A 13,958-nucleotide genomic window follows, 5' to 3' on the forward strand; every position below is an offset into this window, starting at 1 on the left:
GGAACCCTATATAATAAAGAGTGTACAGCATCTATCTACAACACAGGGACCCTATATAATAAAGAGCGTACAGCGTCTATCTACAACACAGGGACCCTATATAATAAAGAGCGTACAGCGTCTATCTACAACACAGGACCCTATATAATAAAGAGCGTACAGCGTCTATCTACAACACAGGAACCCTATATAATAAAGAGCGTACAGCGTCTATCTACAACACAGGAACCCTATATAATAAAGAGTGTACAGCGTCTATCTACAACACAGGGACCCTATATAATAAAGAGCGTACAGCGTCTATCTACAACACAGGAACCCTATATAATAAAGAGTGTACAGCGTCTATCTACAACACAGGGACCCTATATAATAAAGAGCGTACAGAGTCTATCTGCAACACAGGAACCCTATATAATAAAGAGCGTACAGCGTCTATCTACAACACAGGGACCCTATATAATAAAGTGAGTAGTGTCTATCTACAACACAGGAACCCTATATAATACAGAGCGTACAGCATCTATCTGCAACACAGGAACCCTATATAATAAAGAGCGTACAGCGTCTATCTGCAACACAGGAACCCTATATAATAAAGAGCGTACAGCGTCTATCTACAACACAGGGACCCTATATAATAAAGAGCGTACAGCGTCTATCTACAACACAGGGACCCTATATAATAAAGAGCGTACAGCGTCTATCTGCAACACAGGGACCCTATATAATAAAGAGCGTACAGCATCTATCTGCAACACAGGAACCCTATATAATAAAGACCGTACAGCGTCTATCTACAACACAGGGACCCTATATAATAAAGAGCGTACAGCGTCTATCTGCAACACAGGGACCCTATATAATAAAGAGCTTACAGCGTCTATCTACAACACAGGAACCCTATATAATAAAGAGCGTACAGCGTCTATCTACAACACAGGAACCCTATATAATAAAGAGTGTACAGCGTCTATCAACAACACAGGGACCCTATATAATAAAGAGCGTACAGCGTCTATCTACAACACAGGGACCCTATATAATAAAGAGCGTACAGCGTCTATCTACAACACAGGAACCCTATATAATAAAGAGCGTACAGCGTCTATCTGCAACACAGGAACCCTATATAATAAAGAGCAAGATTGACACTTCTATGGTCATGTATCAAACACATCAAAGAATCCTGAATGATTATGTTGATATGAAATGTACATATACTGTAGGTCACTAAGTTGCAATACAAAAATTGTATTACAAATTGTGCCCGAGGTTGATGGGTTAATTCACTATTATTGCACGAGAAGAAATGTTTCCACATCACATGTGATTGGTTAAGCCGAGTCTCATCACCGGGGGCCGTAGATGTAAAGCCCAGCGATGGGGAGGCCGGCTAGTGAGACAACCAATGCCGGTTACACATGAGTGGCCACACGGGCAGTAGAGGGCGCTCTTATGTTGTTACGTGTAATAAGCCGGAGCTCAGCCGCTGCCTCGCTGAATGAGCGCAGGGAGACCGTGAACGTCACAGGGAACTCTGGGAGATTGACCGTTAGAGCTGCTGAGCACACTGGGGATCAGCTGTACGATTATTCTACAATTAGTCAACCTTATGGCACAACACATGGTGGTGGAAGCAGTGTGATGATCTGTGAAAGCTCAACAGCGCCCCTTACCCAGTCAGCGTGGGGCAGGTACTGCAGTTTGTGGGTGACTAGGACAGTCGTTCTATTGATGTCTCTTAACATCTTCAGGATCCCGTCCTGCATGAGGTGGTCACTCAGGTGAATGTCCAGAGCGGAGAACGGGTCGTCCTGGAGGAGGAGAAGGATTATTACTGCGGACGTCTGATTACTAGAAATATCACAGCTCAATAGCAGCAACTTCTCTAATGGACACCCATGCTGACCCAATACGCCTCACAGCTGAGAGTTTGCTACAATGGTATGCAGTCTAAGATACAACTGTAACGAAGCCTGAGCTGTGAAAACTAAAACCACAGAGCCACGGGGGAAAACGGGGCGCTGTAAAACACCCACCCCAGTGTCCATAAAGGGGACACATCATCAGAGTAGGTGGGACCCATTGCCACATTGTACCAGGTGGTGTATCTGGGCCTCGCGTGGGCGCTGAGATGTCTAGGCCTCCTCTGGGCGCTGAGTCGTCTGGGCGCTGCGTTGTCTGGGCCGCATCTGGGCGCTGAGTCGTCTAGGCGCTGCGTCATCTGGGCGCTGCGTTGTCTGGGCGCTGCGTTGTCTGGGCCTCGTCTGGGCGCTGCGTTGTCTGGGCCTCGTCTGAGCGCTGCGTTGTCTGGGCCTCGTCTGGGCGCTGCGTTGACTGGGCCTCGTCTGGGCACTGCGTTGTCTGGGCCTCGTCTGGGCGCTGCGTTGTCTGGGCCTCGTCTGGGCGCTGCGTTGTCTGGGCCTCCTCTGGGCGCTGCATTGTCTGGGCCTCGTCTGGGCGCTGCGTTGTCTGGGCGCTGCGTTATCTGGGCCTCCTCTGGTCACAGCGTTGTCTGGGCCTCCTCTGGGCGGTGCGTTGTCTGGGCCTCGTCTGGGCGCTGCGTTGTCTGGGCCTCGTCTGCGTGCTGCGTTGTCTAGGCCTCCTCTGGGCAGGGCGTTGTCTGGGCCTCCTCTGGGCGGTGCGTTGTCTGGGCCTCGTCTGGGCGCTGCGTTGTCTGGCCCTCGTCTGGATGCTGCGTTGTCTGGGCCTCGTCTGGGCGAGGAGCAGTAGCCAGTAGTAGTAGAACAGAGTCTGGCAGTGTGTAATATACAACCTTGCAGCCCCAGACACATGTACCACACGCTGCGCCATTTCTCTGTTCTTCCAGTGAATAGAAGCAGCGCCAAGGACTATCCGACCTCTCTGTTCTGTCACGCCCGACAACTCAAACATACAAGATCCCTGAATGTCACACAACGTACGAGGTGAATGTCATGTGATTTGGTTCTCACCAGGAATACGACGCTCGTCTGCTGGTACAGAGCTCTCGCCACGCTGATACGCTGACGCTGACCCCCGGACAGGTTTATCCCCTGAAATACAGGACATGGCACCATGACAAGAGGGAGGCAAAGATTTATTTTTATTGATCGGTGATGATGTCACATGCAGGATTATGAAGTGTGCGCAAGTCCCAGCAGTGGACAGTCTTCTCACAGGTCTACTGAGCTATATACTGCAGATATATGATATACTATTAGGGATGAGAACATATCACACCTCCCCTCTGCTGCCCCCAGTGGTCACACACCGGCATCACTCACCCTTTCTCCAATCTGTGTCTGATCTCCGTGCGGCAGGATGTCGATATCTGGCTGCAGGGAGCAGGCGTCAATCACAGCTTTATACCTGCAGATACAGGATATATAATCACAGGAAACAATGTGAAATATACAACTAGAAATGACAGAAAGAAGTGTCCGGGGAACAGTGCAAATAACTCTCAGCGATGGCTGTAACTCCGGTGTCATGGGTATAATGGACTCTCAGCGATGGCTGTAACTCCGGTGTCATGGGGATAATGGACTATCAGCGATGGTTGTAACTCTAGTGTCATGGGTATAATGGACTCTCAGCGATGGGTGTAACTCTAGTGTCATGGGTATAATGGACTCTCAGCGATGGGTGTAACTCCGGTGTCATTGGGATAATGGACTCTCAGTGATGGGTGTAACTCCAGTGTCATCGAGATAATGGACTCTCAGTGATGGGTGTAACTCCGGTGTCATGAGGATAATGGACTCTCAGCGATGGCTGTAACTCCGGTGTCATGGGGATAATGGACTATCAGCGATGGTTGTAACTCTAGTGTCATGGGTATAATGGACTCTCAGCGATGGCTGTAACTCTAGTGTCATGGGTATAATGGACTCTCAGCGATGGGTGTAACTCCGGTGTCATTGGGATAATGGACTCTCAGCAATGGGTGTAACTCCGGTGTCATAGGGATAATGGACTCTCAGCAATGGGTGTAACTCCGGTGTCATGGGGATAATAGACTCTCAGCGATGGGTGTAACTCCGGTGTCATCAGGATAATGGACTCTCAGCGATGGGTGTAACTCCGGTGTCATAGGGATAATGGACTCTCAGCGATGGCTGTAACTCTAGTGTCATGGGTATAATGGACTCTCAGCGATGGGTGTAACTCCGGTGTCATCGGGATAATGGACTCTCAGCAATGGGTGTAACTCTAGTGTCATGGGTATAATGGACTCTCAGCGATGGGTGTAACTCCGGTGTCATCGGGATAATGGACTATCAGCGATGGTTGTAACTCTAGTGTCATGGGTATAATGGACTCTCAGCGATGGCTGTAACTCTAGTGTCATGGGTATAATGGACTCTCAGCGATGGGTGTAACTCCGGTGTCATTGGGATAATGGACTCTCAGCAATGGGTGTAACTCCGGTGTCATAGGGATAATGGACTCTCAGCAATGGGTGTAACTCCGGTGTCATCAGGATAATGGACTCTCAGCGATGGGTGTAACTCCGGTGTCATAGGGATAATGGACTCTCAGCGATGGCTGTAACTCTAGTGTCATGGGTATAATGGACTCTCAGCGATGGGTGTAACTCCGGTGTCATCGGGATAATGGACTCTCAGCAATGGGTGTAACTCCGGTGTCATGGGGATAATAGACTCTCAGCGATGGGTGTAACTCCGGTGTCATCGAGATAATGGACTCTCAGCGATGGGTGTAACTCCAGTGTCATAGGGATAATGGACTCTCAGCGATGGGTGTAACTCCGGTGTCATGGGGATAATAGACTCTCAGCGATGGGTGTAACTCCAGTGTCATAGGGATAATGGACTCTCAGCGATGGCTGTAACTCCAGTATAATCGGGATAATGGACTCTCAGCGATGGGTGTAACTCCAGTGTCATCGAGATAATGGACTCTCAGCGATGGGTGTAACTCCAGTATCATTGGGATAATGGACGCTTAGCGATGGCTGTAACTCCGGTGTCATGGGGATAATGGACTCTCAGTGATGGGTGTAACTCCAGTGTCATCGAGATAATGGACTCTCAGCGATGGGTGTAACTCCGGTGTCATGGGGATAATGGACTCTCAGTGATGGGTGTAACTCCGGTGTCATGGGGATAATGTACTCTCAGTGATGGGTGTAACTCCGGTGTCATAGGGATAATGGACTCTCAGTGATGGGTGTAACTCCAGTGTCATCGAGATAATGGACTCTCAGTGATGGGTGTAACTCCGGTGTCATGGGGATAATGGACTCTCAGTGATGGGTGTAACTCCGGTGTCATGGGGATAATGGACTCTCAGTGATGGGTGTAACTCCGGTGTCATGGGGATAATGTACTCTCAGTGATGGGTGTAACTCCGGTGTCATGGGTATAATGGACTCTCAGTGATGGGTGTAACTCCAGTGTCATCGAGATAATGGACTCTCAGTGATGGGTGTAACTCCGGTGTCATGGGGATAATGGACTCTCAGTTGTCACTCGTTACCGGTGGTTTTCGTGCGTTCATCATGTGACTTGTTAGGAGGCGACACTTTAACCCCTCCCCTTCCTGAGTAATCCTATAAATACAGAACTGGTTTAGTAGATTTGTGGGACTCATACTTTTGCTTATTGAAGGGACTCTCAAACGTGATGTTTTCTTCCACCGTTGCGTTTAGAAGCCAAGGTTTCTGGGAGGCGTATGCTACAGCCCTCCTCCTCCTGAAACACAGAACACAAGGGATAGAATGAAATGGAGGTGTAATAGAGTGCATGCTCTTCAGCCCAGGCACAAGCATTCTCCAAACTGGTCTCTGTGCTGCTCAGTACCAGCCGGCGAGACGTGTGGGGGTTGTTTAGTGGCTAAAATAAGAAATGACCCTCAAAGATTTTATTTTATTGGAATCAAATAACACGCTGAATATATTGGCTCTTCCCTCCCCCCCTCTTCCTCCCCCCTCTTCCCTCCTCGCCCCCCCTCTTCCTCCCCCCTCTTCCTCCCCCCTCTTCCCTCCTCGCCCCCCTCTTCCTCCCCCTCTTCCCTCCTCGCCCCCCCATCTTCCCTCCTTCTCTTCCCTCCTCGCCCCCCCATCTTCCCTCCTCCTCCCCCCTCTTCCCTGCTCCCCCCCCTCTTCCCTCCTCGCCCCCCCATCTTCCCTCCTTCTCTTCCCTCCTCGCCCCCCCATCTTCCCTCCTCCCCCCCTCTTCCCTCCTCGCCCCCCCATCTTCCCTCCTTCTCTTCCCTCCTCGCCCCCCCATCTTCCCTCCTCCCCCCCTCTTCCCTCCTCCTCCCCCTCTTCCCTCCTCGCCCCATCTTCCCTCCTCCCCCCCCTCTTCCCTGGGGAGGACACACTACAAGGGGCCGGCGTTACTGGTCTGCACCTGCGAGGAGGGTGTGGGGTCTGCATTCATCCCAGGATACATGAGACATTGTATGGAGACTGAGGACAATGAGCTGCCATAAAGCCGCAGTGTTTGTCAGGTTGATTCCTTCTCATGTATATATGATCGCAGTGGAGCCAGCGCACACGTTACCAACATATAATCTGCTTTTCTATTTGTCCCTGGAGATATAATCCTCGCCCAGACCCGTGATTATAACATCCGAGCCGCAAGACAAACGCCGCGTTAACATCGCTCGTCCCCTATTTCCTGCACACTTGTATTCATGTTCCCGCCTGCAGTTCAATCACATTAAACATGACAATTACATTCCTGGCCTTCCCACCCGTGGACTGAGCTGACTGTGCCGACTCTGGTCAGGCGGGATCAGGGAGGAGTCTACAGGAAGTCACGCCTCTTTCTTGTTGAGATTTAGGTAGGGAGGGAATGTATTAGGTGTGGGACGCACGGCGCAGTGGGAGGAGTTAGGGTTGTTACTTTGTTTCCAGGGACTGTGTGACTAAATATGCGATTTTCTGGCATCAGGCCGCGCAGGTGACGAGAACAATGAAGTGGAAACAGAAATCACCTGATCGCCACGTCCACGGTCACTTCCTGCTCCGCGCTGCAAAACAAGAGGCAGAAGATTAAACGTCCATCACTTGGAAGCTGCAAGAAGACTCCGCCCACTTACTGCGCAAATCTCTACATACGATGAACGACGGATGGAGAGGAAATAAAATCCCCTGCCCACGCCAACAGAGCCGACATTATATACATTGTTATAACAGGTGGTGATGAGAGACGCAGTCCGCAGGAAGAACGGGCGCCGTATTCTACAGCGACTCCTCCTCTACAGGATATGTTTATTGCTCAGTTTCCCACGATTCTCGAAGGAGGACGGAAAAAGCGGATAAGTGTCTGCGATGGCACAGGTGAGACCGGAACACGTGAGGGTGGAGCGTAATTCTCGCCGCACAACCGTCCGTGGAGAAAAATTAGAGGGGAGAAGGAAACAGGGAGCTGAGAGGAGGAGCAGCGGGACTGCGGCGCCCCCCGCTGTAATCTGTGGGTAACATGAGGCCCAGGTTCAAGCAAGGACAACGCGGCGCTGCATTACCCTGCACATGGGGCCTTGACCCCCCCATGGATGGCGCCAGCCGCCGTATCTCACACTCACCTCATGTCCTCGGCCACCTCGCTGTCAGCGACGCCTCTAAAATAAAACACAAGTCATTAAACGCTGGAAATAGTCGCAATCTGCTGCTGGGTAAACAGATTAGAGGCTGATCCGTACACGGCACATTAACCTCACCACCCCGACACCTGCCCAGTCACCGCAGCACACGAGATGCCCCGCACCCGCGCCGATAAGAAGATTCACTCCCGTGACTGATGCAGAACAAACCAACTGCGAGGAGCGCCCATTCCTAACTGTGTCTGGTAGAGCTGGGCGACAACTAGTATGGACCGCACCCACGGGCCAGCACCCACGGGCCCGCACCCACGGGCCTGTTATACGTTGATTGCTTCTCGCTACCCACCTGTTCCAGCAGACGTCTCCGGAGATCTTGTGCATCTCACCAAGTGTGGCCAGTAAGAGCGAGGACTTCCCACAACCGACCTGTCCAACAATCATGGTCAGCTGACCTGGGGGGGGGGGGGGACATGTCTGTCACATACAGAATAAACTGAGGATACCAGAGAGTAATAACATTTAGTTGTGGTCACCACCTATGTGTAATAAACTAGTGGATGTTGGAGGAGCAGAGCATCATGGGAGACAATAAAATCATGAACAAAATTACCTTGAGGAATCCGGATGTCGATGTTTGATAAAGCCGGAGCGCCGTCTGGGGTCCACGTGAAAAACCCGCCACTAAGCTACAGGCAAAGAAGAGAGGCACGGTGAGCGCTACACCGACCCCTGATACAGTGACATCCCCCCCCCCACCGCACTGACCCGGCTGCAGATACAGAGTGACCCCCTCCCCTCTCCCCGGCTGCAGATTCAGAGTGACCCCCTCCCCTCTCCCCGGCTGCGGATGCAGAATTTGGGGCTTAATTTCCACCTTTATACAGAACTCCTCTTCTTCGGGGTCGTCCTCGGGCCTCCTCTGGGGGCAGTTGATGATGTTCCAATCCTCTCTGATCGGCCTCCTACGATTGACCACCTTGAGAGGCTGCGGGGGGGAGAGGATCGGTGAGTGTGGCGGTAGACGGCGTAATGCGATTCGCTTGCTGTTGCGGTGACGCCTGTAACTCACCACCGCCTGATACTTGTTCTGATTTCCCGTCTTAAGTGACCGCAAATACTTATCCGTCTCCTCCGCGATCTCCTCCCCGGAGAAGAATTCACTCAACTTCTGGACGCTGCGAGAAGAGAAAACAGCGCGGGAGATAAGGCGCCCGTCCGACACGGCATCCAAATCAGGGGGCAGGAAACGGCGCCAATTCATTTACTGATAATACAACTGACCTCCCCCACCCTCCGTATCACACCTCCCCCACCCTCCGTATCACACCTCCCCCACCCTCCGTATCACACCTCCCCCACCCTCCGTATCACACCTCCCCACCCTCCATATTATACCTCCCCCACCCTCCGCATCACACCTCCCCCACCCTCCGTATCACACCTCCCCACCCTCCATATTACACCTCCCCACCCCCCATATTACACCTCCCCCACCCCCCCCCGTATTACACCTCCCTCACCCTCCGTATCACACCTCCCCCACCCTCCATATTATACCTCCCCACCCTCCGCATCACACCTCCCCACCCTCCGTATCACACCTCCCCCACCCTCCGTATCACACCTCCCCCACCCTCCGTATCACACCTCCCCCACCCCCCATATTACACCTCCCCCACCCTCCATATCACACCACCCCCACCCTCCGTATCACACCTCCCCCACCCTCAGTATCACACCTCCCCCACCCACCGTATCACACCTCCCCCACCCTCCGTATCACACCTCCCCCACCCTCCGTATCACACCTCCCCCACCCTCCGTATCACACCTCCCCCACCCTCAGTATCACACCTCCCACACCCACCGTATCACACCTCCCCCACCCTCCGTATTACACCTCCCCACCCCCCATATTACACCTCCCCACCCCCCATATTACACCTCCCCCACCCTCCATATTACACCTCCCCCACACCCCCCGTATTACACCTCCCCCACCCTCCGTATCACACCTCCCCCACCCTCCGCATCACACCTCCCCCACCCTCCGTATCACACCTCCCCCACCCTCCGCATCACACCTCCCCACCCCCCGTATCACACCTCCCCACCCCCCGTATCACACCTCCCCAACCCTCCGTATCACACCTCCCCCACCCTCCGTATCACACCTCCCCCACCCTCCATATACCTCCCCACCCTCCGCATCACACCTCCCCCACCCTCCGTATCACACCTCCCCAACCCTCCGTATCACACCTCCCCCACCCTCCGTATCACACCTCCCCCACCCTCCATATACCTCCCCACCCTCCGCATCACACCTCCCCCACCCTCCGTATCACACCTCCCCACCCTCCGTATCACACCTCCCCCACCCTCCGTATCACACCTCCCCCACCCCCCATATTACACCTCCCCCACCCTCCGTATCACACCTCCCCCACCCTCCGTATCACACCTCCCCACCCTCCGTATCACACCTCCCCCACCCCCCGTATCACACCTCCCCACCCTCCGTATCACACCTCCCCCACCCTCCGTATCACACCTCCCCCATCCCCCATATTACACCTCCCCCACCCTCCGTATCACACCTCCCCTACCCTCCATATTATACCTCCCCCACCCTCCGCATCACACCTCCCCCACCCTCCGTATCACACATCCCCCACCCTCTATAACTCACCTGACCAGCGCTTTCACCGTAGAGCGGACCACACTGGAGAGTAAGAATAATGGCGTCACCAGGATGTTAAACAGAGACAGAGAAGCGAAGGCCACGGCGGGGGAGAAGTCGTTGCGGCTCAGTAGATGAACATGGACCACAAATGTCTGGATGAAAAGAGAAGAGGGGTGGGGGAGGGGAGGGGTCAGCGGCCGTGGCTGCCGGGGCGGTGGCCGGGGGCAATGACTGACACTTACTATGAGTACAGCAGCGATGGGGATGGCGGCATTCATAAATACTGGAAGAGAGGGAACGTTACGTTATCACCACACATGGAACACGTACTTACCGTCTGACCGGCGCACTCATCAGTCACCCCCACATTATTACCACTCTCCAGCCACGTCTTAAGAATTCTGAATAAGTGCCTATTTTCTTACAAGATCTCCGCTTGCGGTCAGTGAATGGGGACATTCAATGTTAACACCCAGAGGCTGAAACTCCGCCCTGACCTAATATTTCTCACAGCTTAAGGTTTGTTACAATGTATCACTGCAAATACAAAAAAAGAAAAAAAACACAACCAACAAAAAAAAAACTGATACATTGTAACAAATCCTCAGCTGTGCGAGCAGAACCAGGTCAGGACAAGTTTCAGCCTCGGAAGTTATTGAAAGGACAAAAAGTCTATAAGAAAGTAACAGAACTTTCCGTAATACAGTGATCAGCGTTTCCTTACATAGGACTGCCGCTTTAGACACGTGTATACAGTATATACCTCCATCTCTGAGCACTGGCAGCGCCCGCTCATGGTGGCCGCAGTCATTGCACCTTTCTTGCTGCCTCCCGTATGATTTCCTGTCACCTAAATACTGCTGGAGTCCGCTGCGCTGTGGATTAACCCTTTGTTACAGAGTTTCCCCCTCCCCCGCCGTGGACTCTTTTTGGGATTTCTCCTTTGGCTTTATAAAGATGAAGTGAAAATGTACAGAATCCATTCATGTAAGAAGTGCGGCGCCCCCTGGTGGCTGCCCCCCTCACTGATAATCAGGGGATGTGTGACCCCCGCCCCCCACCAGTAGTTCTCGGGCCCCTTCTTGTGGTTTCAGATCTTGAGGGCTCTGTAATGAGGTGTCGTCGCCTCGTGCGCTCCCTCCCCCACAGAGAATAATTGGATCCGTACGATAATGAACAGGAAGAAATCACCGCAGTCAGTTTGGGACATTACGTTCCAGTTTGAGGGATCACAGGTGCCCGTGGAGACTGAGCCCCTAAAAATCACCCCTGTGGCCGGAGCACCTGGCGCTGGGGTTACAGTATGGGCACCCGGCCCGCAGAACGGACATTTCCTGCCTGGATCAGTAAAGGGTTAATAATGTGGCTCAAAAGCCCAAAACAGTCAGGGTCCCCCCAGTTCTAAGAACATGAATAAATGTATTATAAATTATAAGGGCACGGAAGCGGGGGTACCAATACAATGTTCAGTATGACCCCCAACACATGATACTGGATCCCCAAACTACAGACAGACCCCTAACATCCGATACTAGATCCCCAAACTAAAAGAGACCCCCAACATACGATATTAGATCCCCAAACTACAACAGACCCCCAACATACGATACTAGACCCCCAAACTACAACAGACCCCCAACATGCGATACTAGATCCCCAAACTACAACAGACCCCCAACATACGATACTGGACCCCCAAACTACAGACAGACACCTAACATCCGATACTAGATCCCCAAACTAAAAGAGACCCCCAACATACGATACTAGATCCCCAAACTACAACAGACCCCCAACATATGCTACTGGATCCCCAAACTACAACAGACCCCCAACATGCGATACTGGACCCCCAAACTACAGACAGACACCTAACATCCGATACTAGATCCCCAAACTACAACAGACCCCCAACATACGATACTGGACCCCCAAACTACAGACAGACACCTAACATCCGATACTAGATCCCCAAACTACAACAGACCCCCAACATACGATACTGGACCCCCAAACTACAGACAGACACCTAACATCCGATACTAGATCCCCAAACTACAACAGACCCCCAACATACGATACTAGATCCCCAAACTACAACAGACCCCCAACATACGATACTAGACCCCCAAACTACAACAGACCCCCAACATACGATACTAGACCCCCAAACTACAACAGACCCCCAACATACGATACTGGACCCCCAAACTACAACAGACCCCCAACATACGCTACTGGATCCCCAGACTTTAGTAAGGCCCCTATAAAGTGCTGCACCCCTAAACACAGACAGGTCCCCCTCCAGCAGATATATGTGCACGCAGCCCCCTGACTGACGTCCCTGTGTGGCTCGGAGAGTTTGGACTTTTGCTGGGGTCAGCTCTTCCTCGGTGTCACGTTCTGTTTACTTTACGAGCAGCTGCCGCCTTTTCTCTTTACACGCCGCTCATTATAGCAGAACGCTGCCGATAAGACGAAGAAAAGAAGAGTAAACAATCATGGATGAGAGTCCACTGCACAACGTGATCACTAATCTCCACGGCCCCGAACCCCAAAACCCTTCTCCGCAGACCAGGAAACCCTCAGGAAATACATCCCCAACAATGGAATCAGCTTCCCGCTTATTTCACCACTAGATGGAGCCCTGAAACCAGAAAGTGGAGTTGCCAAGAATAAACAACCACCTGTGTGTGGGGGAGGGGTAATTAATGGCGGAGGGGAGTGGCCGTCCTGGGTGGGAGGGGCACTGAAAAATACAACCATTTATAACTTGTCCCCGTGTATGGACGTGGGGGCCACATACTTGATATTGATGTGTATAAGGCGAAAGCTTTCAGGCAGGTCATCTCCTTGTGCCGCGTCTCCTCCACGCCGCTGTGGAATATTTGCTCCCACGAATACAACTTCAGCAGCTTGATCCCGCGCAGCATCTCGTTTGTTTTCTTCAGACGCTCGTTGGAATATTCCTAAAAAATTATAATAATTAGCCATCAAGTTTGAGGAAACGCGCTGCAAAACCGTAACCAGAGAATCCACGTCCCTCCGCGGAGGTCGCAGTTACTACAACTCAATATGGCGCTCAATTCCCAGCACGCAGCCAATTAAAGGAAAAACGGTGACGAATCCCTTGTAGCAGCGCAACATCACGTGCGAGAAAACAATGTGGAGCCCTGGACTAAAGAAACCAACCAACCAATCATGCAGGTCCTTGCCTACAGGAGCTGACAATCTAATGCCTCAGGCACAGTAGCCGACAATCTAATGCCTCAGGCACAGGAGCTGACAATCTAATGCCTCAGGCACAGGAGCCGACAGTACATATTACATACATAGAAGGCAGAAGACGTGGAGCTATATACACAGTGCAGTCCCATTATCATCACCCCCTCCTGCTCTCCACGTCGGCAGCCCATGTAGTGATGTGTCGGGGGCTCGGCTGGCTGATCACATATCACGCATTGTTGTCATGGGTAACGGGCAATTTATCAGAGTTGCTATAATGGCTGATTATTTACTCTGGATATTAGTCGTGGTCAGAATAATGAGACCCCACTGTATATATAACTCATACCATGTAGAGCAGTGCATATAACATGTGGACAAGTACATAGAACATGAAACATGTAGACCATTACATATAACATACATGGAACAGATAACACGTAGACTAGTACATATACACAGAACACGTACAGTATTACATGTAGAC

General features: G+C 51.9%; 1 protein-coding gene across 1 annotated transcript in view; it reads right to left on the reverse strand.

The window, feature by feature from the left end:
- Positions 1-1,679: 1,679 nt before the first annotated feature.
- Positions 1,680-13,958, reverse strand: part of LOC142699464 (ATP-binding cassette sub-family C member 8-like) — a gene marked incomplete at its 3' end in the record, with an annotated part of 108,455 nt that continues 96,176 nt past the window's right edge. The window contains exons 10-22 of the mRNA XM_075848053.1: positions 13,053-13,215; positions 10,489-10,529; positions 10,253-10,398; positions 8,630-8,735; positions 8,435-8,545; positions 8,171-8,246; positions 7,907-8,012; positions 7,543-7,578; positions 6,952-6,987; positions 5,604-5,702; positions 3,270-3,354; positions 2,958-3,038; positions 1,680-1,817 (exon numbers count right to left, since the gene is read on the reverse strand). Coding sequence (XP_075704168.1) covers positions 1,680-1,817; positions 2,958-3,038; positions 3,270-3,354; positions 5,604-5,702; positions 6,952-6,987; positions 7,543-7,578; positions 7,907-8,012; positions 8,171-8,246; positions 8,435-8,545; positions 8,630-8,735; positions 10,253-10,398; positions 10,489-10,529; positions 13,053-13,215 — 1,224 coding nt within the window. The remainder of the gene's footprint in view (positions 1,818-2,957; positions 3,039-3,269; positions 3,355-5,603; positions 5,703-6,951; positions 6,988-7,542; positions 7,579-7,906; positions 8,013-8,170; positions 8,247-8,434; positions 8,546-8,629; positions 8,736-10,252; positions 10,399-10,488; positions 10,530-13,052; positions 13,216-13,958) is intronic.

Source organism: Rhinoderma darwinii, unplaced genomic scaffold (genome assembly GCF_050947455.1).
Source record: "Rhinoderma darwinii isolate aRhiDar2 unplaced genomic scaffold, aRhiDar2.hap1 Scaffold_1587, whole genome shotgun sequence".
Lineage (NCBI taxonomy): Eukaryota > Metazoa > Chordata > Amphibia > Anura > Rhinodermatidae > Rhinoderma > Rhinoderma darwinii.